This window comes from Aedes albopictus, chromosome 1 (genome assembly GCF_035046485.1).
Source record: "Aedes albopictus strain Foshan chromosome 1, AalbF5, whole genome shotgun sequence".
Taxonomy (NCBI): domain Eukaryota; kingdom Metazoa; phylum Arthropoda; class Insecta; order Diptera; family Culicidae; genus Aedes; species Aedes albopictus.
The window spans coordinates 101,930,906-101,937,412 of NC_085136.1; the positions used below are offsets into that span (position 1 = coordinate 101,930,906).

At 39.0% G+C, this 6,507-nt stretch overlaps 1 protein-coding gene across 1 annotated transcript; it reads right to left on the reverse strand.

Moving 5' to 3' along the window:
- Positions 1-3,992: 3,992 nt before the first annotated feature.
- On the reverse strand, positions 3,993-5,509 carry LOC134285410 (uncharacterized). Its single transcript, XM_062846070.1, has 2 exons — positions 4,530-5,509; positions 3,993-4,442 (listed from the first exon to the last, which is right to left on the reverse strand). The coding sequence occupies exons 1-2, from the start codon at positions 4,557-4,559 to the stop codon at positions 4,119-4,121; spliced, it is 354 nt and encodes a 117-aa protein (XP_062702054.1). The 5' UTR covers positions 4,560-5,509; the 3' UTR covers positions 3,993-4,118.
- Positions 5,510-6,507: the final 998 nt, after the last annotated feature.

Here is a 6,507-nt window from a genome sequence, read left to right on the forward strand (position 1 = left end):
ATCAAGTTGGGGTCTTCGGTCCTGTCTTCGGTGCACTTATTCCTTGCAAATCAAGGAATAAGTGCACCAAAGACGTCGAGACGATCCGAGATAAATGTGCACTTTTATCACACTTTTTATGCGTACCAAAAATAGTGTGATAGTCCAGTTTGGGGTGAAGTCTGTAATAAGGGAAGTATTCTTGAACCTGTAGAATACGGACGTTTTTGGCTTCATTTACTATTATAGCCAGAACAATATACAATGAAAAACATAAACGACAGGTCGTTCATTTATTTAGTTATTGTACACCCCACGCTATGTCTGAACCAACAGATTATAAAAATTGAATGTACATCGGGTTTCTTTCCATAAAACATCAGTATTCAAGCTATATTTTCATTTGCAGAAGGTTTCAAAATATTCTTTCGGGGAAATTTTGATTTTTCCATCTTTTTAACCGTTTTTCATACAAATTTGCTTGAAATCCTCATTTTCGGTCAATTTCTCTCCCATACAAAATGTATGGAAAAATTTTCACCGATAGAATATTTTAAAATCTTCTGCAAATGAAAATATAGCTTGAATACTGATGTTTTATGGAAAGAAACCCGATGTACATTCAATTTTTAAAATCTGCTGGTTCAGACATAGCGTGCACCCCTAAACCGAATTTCAAAAATATTGTTGGTCAAATTCTTCAGTTACGCCCATTTGAAGGTCACAAGTGCTTAGAGCATCGCCACGGGCGTCCCTATCTGGGGCCCTATCCTTATTTCCGGGCCCCAAATAGGGACCCATGTTCACACCGGTGGTATCTAAACGGGAAAGAAAAATAGGGACGCGACATTGGATTAGCGATGGGTTTCCACATTTGGGGCCCTGTTCAAATCTTGCACTGAGTTGTTATTTCGATAGTTTGTGTGACGTCTTAATTTTTATTTTTATTTTGCGGTGAAGTGAGGGTTCATTCAAATATTACGTAACGCTAAGAGGGGAGGGAGGGGGTCTAGCGCTGTGTTACGCTTCATACAAAATATCAAAATTTCCCATACAAAAGTTGTTACGTGGGGGGAGGGAGGGGGTTCAAAATGGTCAAATTTCGCGTTACGTAATATTTGAACGAACCCTGAGCAGTTGTGTGGAAAATTAACAGCAGTGGTTCAATAAAGTAAGACGCAAAAATTGGACATCCGGCGAAGATGATGTAAATTATCTTGCGTAGCTAGATATTTACAGGAACCTATTAGAGACAAAGAGATGTAACACTGATAATTCCCATCATACACCGATTTGAAAGTTTATTTTAAAATTTGATAGTTGGCCAACAGCGCATCGGTGGCGCTTCCATCGTTTTTGTTCAAGTTTTATATTTGCCCATTACCACCACCTAGTTCATAATTGGCCACTCGATTTGCCAAACCCCAGTATTTTTAGATTGGGCGAATATGTTTCCGCAACTACAAATTACAGACAAACTTAAAAGAAATTGCTATTAAGGGTCTGTGTCAATTGGCGAATTAAAATTAATTTTCGCTTAAACTTGACAGTTCGATAATTATTTCCTTAGGAAAAGTGTCAAGTTTAAGTGTTGAACTGTCAAATTTAAGTAAAAATTAATTTTAATTCGCCAATTGACACAGACCCTAAATAATATACACAAGCTGCCATCTAGCGAATAAATCACGAATCAAAGACTCGACTATCAGACAGTTTTAGATTGCTGAAGAACTTTGTTGAAGACGGCATCATTCTATCTTATCAGGATTCTGAGATATAGAAGTTTGAAGATTTTTGACCCTGACGCCACCTAGCGGACGATTCCCGAACCAAAGACGCCATTGCCAGATAGTAGTTAGCCTGCTGAACAACTTTGCTCATTAGGGTATCGAGATAAACGTGTTTGAATTTTTCAGACACAATGCGCCACCTAGCGGAGAAATCCCAAACCAAAGACTTTACTATCAGATAGTTCTGAGCCTGCTGAAAAATTTTGCCGAAGACAGCATAATTCTATCTTATCAGGTTTCTGATATATGAGGGTTTGAACATTTTTGACACTGGCGCCGCCTAGCGGCCGAATCGCGAACCAAAGTCGCCGTTGCCAGTTAGTTCTTAACCTGCTGAACAAATTCGCCGAAGACAACTATACTTCTATCTCATCGGGATCTTGAGATATACGTTGCGCAACGTATGTGGCCAATTTTGGTACCCCCAAGACAATCCGGAATAACTCCGGAACTAGTTACCATCGAATAGGTATGTCTCGGATTTTTCCAAGGTTCTTCAGATTTATTTCCAGGAGCTCCACAAAAAAATTGGGAATTCCTTTAGAAAATCTTCGGGAATTCATCCTGGAGTTCTATAGAAATTACTCCTAGAGTTCATCGGGAATTCCTCTAGAAGATAATTAGGAAATCCGACAGCAAATTCTTGGAAATTCTTTCAGAAGTTCCACGAGAATTCCTCTAGAAATCCACCAGGAAGTTTCTCTGGAATTTCTCCAGGAGTTTTACAGAAACTTCTCCAAGTGTATCTAATATTCCTGCAGAAGAACCTTGGATATTTCTCCAGGAGTTCTTCGGTAATTCCTCCAGGAGATCCTCTGGAAATCTTCCAGCAGTTCCTCGGATATTTCTCCAGGGATTCTTCGGTAATTTCTCCAAGAGATCCTTGGGAATTCCTCTGAGAGATCCTCGAGAATTTCTCTACAAAAGGAAATTTTTTACAGAAGTCCCCAAGAGTGTATCTTGGAGCTCTCACAAAATTCCTATACGAGTTTCATGCACATTTCACCACGAGTCCCCGAGAGGAATTTCCCAAAAAAATCTATCCAGAATTTCCATGAAATTTACTTGAGAAGTTCATGGTTTTTCCCGAAATCTCTAAATAAATTTCTCGAATTTATTTCCGCTAGTTCTACACAGGAATCCGAAAATTCCTCCAAGAGTTCCACGGATATTCCTTCAGGACATCTTCGGGAGGTCGTCCTGGAGTTCATCGGAAAATCCCTCAGGAGTAATTCCTCCAGAAGTTCCTCGGGTTTTCCTCCAGGAGGTCTTCGAGAATGCCTTCAGGAGTCCCTCGGGAATTCCTCCTGGAGATCGTCGGGAGTGCCTGCAGGAGATCATCAGAAATTTTCAGGAGTTCCTCGGAAATTCCTCTATAAATTTTCCAAAAACCCCTCCAGGAGTTTCTCAAGGATTTCTCCAGGAGTTCCTGGAGGTATCCATAGGAACATCCAGTTGAACTTATGAATTCTTAAAAGATTTGTTAAGAATCTCGTGGAAGTATTCCCGATAAAATTCTAGAGATTCTCGAGGATATTCTGGAGAAATTCCCAAGGATCTTCTTTAAGAATTCCCCAGAAACTCCTGGAGGTTTGTCCACGAATTTCCTGGAGAAATTCCCGTGGAACTCCCGGAAGAAATCTCGAGGAACTCGTGAAGAAATTTCCGAGGAACTCCTGGAGAAACATTCGAGGAACTACTGGAGGAATTTCGAGGATCCCCTAAAGGAATTTCCTAGGAACTCTTACAAGTATAGCCGAGAATCTCTTGAAGAGATTTCCGAGGAACTCCTGGAAGAATTTCCGCGGAACTCGTGGGTAAATTATGGAAGAATACCCGAGGAACTCCTGGATGAATTCCAGAAGAAGTTCTGGAGAAATTCCCGAAGAACTTCAGGAGGAATTATCAAGGAGCTTCTGGAGGAATACATGCAGGAATTTCCTTGAAACTGCTGGAGGAATTCCAGGAGATATCCTAGAGGAGTTCCCAAGGCACTCCTGAATTCTCGGCAAACTTTTGGAGGAATTTCAAAGAAACTCCCTAAAAGACTCCTTGGGGATCTCCTGAAGAAATCTCCATAGAACTTCTGGAGGAATGCCTGAGGAACTCCAGGAGGAATTCTCGAGAAAACGCTGAATGAAAATCCTGTAGGAGGTCTCGAGAAACTCCTGGAGGAATTCCGGGGAACTTTTGCCGTTACTGGTAGAGGGAAAAAAAATAATGAAGACTATTGTTTTGCCTTTATTATAGCCAACACTTCGTTTGGAACTTACATACAAAATACAACTCAGTATTTGGCGCTTAAATCCTTATGAATGTCAAGATTTCTCAGTGTTTTCCTTGCAATTTTCACATCTTGGTGAAGTAGTGAACACCGTACTGCTTCACAGCGCCAGCTACCGCTACGAGGGACTTTTTTTCAATCATCGTAAATTTGAACGATCGCAACCCATCTTCAAATCCTAAAGCGTTTTCCATGTCATCGTCGTCATTGTCGTCTACCTTGCAGAGGTGCTTCCCGAAGCGGCATACTTGCTCTTCAAGATCAGAAACGTCTGCAGCGGTAATATCGCCAAGCCAACTGGTACCCACGAGTTCAAGGAGATTGACGACGGTTTTCACATTCTCAGGAACGACGCCAATCTTTTCATCCATCCGTTTCCAGAATCGCGTCTGCAAGGAGTAAATAGAATGAATTTGAATTTAAATGAAATGGCATTATTTTAATGTATTCTACTTTACAAATATTGAAATACTTACAATAAGTTGATCTTTGTCCTTTCCGTCCATTTTAATCGTCAATCACACTGATTATTACGGAACGATCGAAAAAACTTCACTGCTGCTCATTCGGCTTTACACAAGGAAATGGCTATTCGCGTGAGAGTACCGAGCGGTTTCGTCGGCTTTCGGTGGTTTGGTTGCTGCACTGAGGCAAAAATACTTAGGAATTGAATAAGTCGCAACTTATGAACGGACGATTTTCATGTTTCATTACTCGCTTACTAATTTCATAGTTGTCGCGAACGCGTTCCATATCTACAACTTAAGATTCACATAAGTGACATGATTGTGAAAAAACCATAATAAAAATCTATGAAAATCTTTACATTGAGGGTATGGATTCCAGCATGCTGCGTCTTAGACAAACAAGCATTACTTACAGATCAGTTTTCGGAGCTGTCGGACACTCAAAATCAAATTGATTTTATTTAAGTGCCCATGAATTCTCCCAAATCAACAACAACGATGGAATTATACGTAAGTAAAATGATGGATTCCTCTTAATTGATCTAGCGTTAATCATAAAAGTGACAAGAAGCAAGTTTGACTGCATTGTGTGGTGAAAACAAATCATGCAATCTTGCATTATTATATGAAAGTACAGTTGAATATGCTCCTTGTCACTTTATCCCATGTGGTCGATGAAGAGATATCGATCATTTTATTTACGCGTATAATTCAAGACACATGACATGAGTAGGAGCAGAATTATGCCATAAATAATCAACAATATATGAATACGAATATCATTTTGCTTGCGACATGATATTCATAATTACCAATATTGATTTCTATAAGTTTCAGTAACTGATTTCAATAAGAGCAAACATACGATAGTTATAGTTTTGATTCAATGATATCTGTAAGCAAAACTTATGATTTTGGTAAGTGTCTGGATATAAAAAATTTGCCCTCTTAATCATAAGTGAAATGTATGGCTTTCAACAATAATCGTAGTGTCACCAAATCTTAAGGGGATCTTATGCTCTTCCTAAGTTTTTTTGCCTCAGTGTGAGCTGATGGAAAGCGGATGCCCGATGGGTTACACGATCAAAATTGTTTCTGCGCTCATACGCCAAGTTACGCAATACTTACCCATAACAAACGCTTAAACGCTTAAAAGAGCGTGTACACGGAACTACAAATCAACCCAAATTTAAGTTCTTTTGACGCAATCCCGCACCTCCGTGGAATAGGCTCCTAAAGTCCTATCGGGATTCTTGTTTTAAACCACAAAATATGGTTCAAGAGTACATATTTACTCATTTTTTGACGTTTTTATTAACCGTAGTTGAAAATATATAATTTTTATTTTTTTAGCCTTTTGTCTCGTCCCTAGCTTATAACACATACTTTGAGTGATTTTTTTTCATCGTGTATGTCAGATAGGAACATTTTTGAAATCCCAGTGCGAAAAATGTCGAGCTCAGTCACACAAGGTTGACCTCAAATGTCAAAGTAGAACTATTTACCATTTTTCTTATTTCGAATTTTCTCATTATTCCTTTGTTTTTCAAGTTCGAGTAAAGTACAATTCCGATTAGAATACCATGCTTGATCGTATTATTCAATATAAGCGAGATTTCGTCTTTAATTTTAGGACCCTATTACTCAAATTTGCGTCAAGCAGCGATCTACACGCTATGAGCCTCTGCACGAATCTGGCGTACTGCTGACTCCCACAGAAAATTTGAAAACAGTTCGCACAGTAAAAGTCAAATGTGACTTTTACTGTGCGCGGCGAGGGGGTCGACAGTAATCAATTTGCTTCAATTTCCGTGCGATAAGCCGTAATTTTCTTTGATTTTCTGAATTATTTATTATTGTTCCCATTATACCGAATATCGATTCGATTTTCTCGGATTTTTCTCATTTTCTGCCATTTTCCAAGTTATAATCGATTTTATGCTATTTATTTTCAGCAAAATGGTAAAAATGGAACATATTTGAAAAA

What these genes read in the sequence shown, in the direction of transcription:
- LOC134285410 (XM_062846070.1), bottom strand. Translation starts at nt 4,559, where the DNA reads ATGGACGGAAAGGACAAAGATCAACTTATT. An exon ending in AGGACAAAGATCAACTTATT is followed by an intron (nt 4,443 to 4,529) that starts GTAAGTATTTCA and finishes TACTCCTTGCAG; the next exon opens with ACGCGATTCTGGAAACGGAT.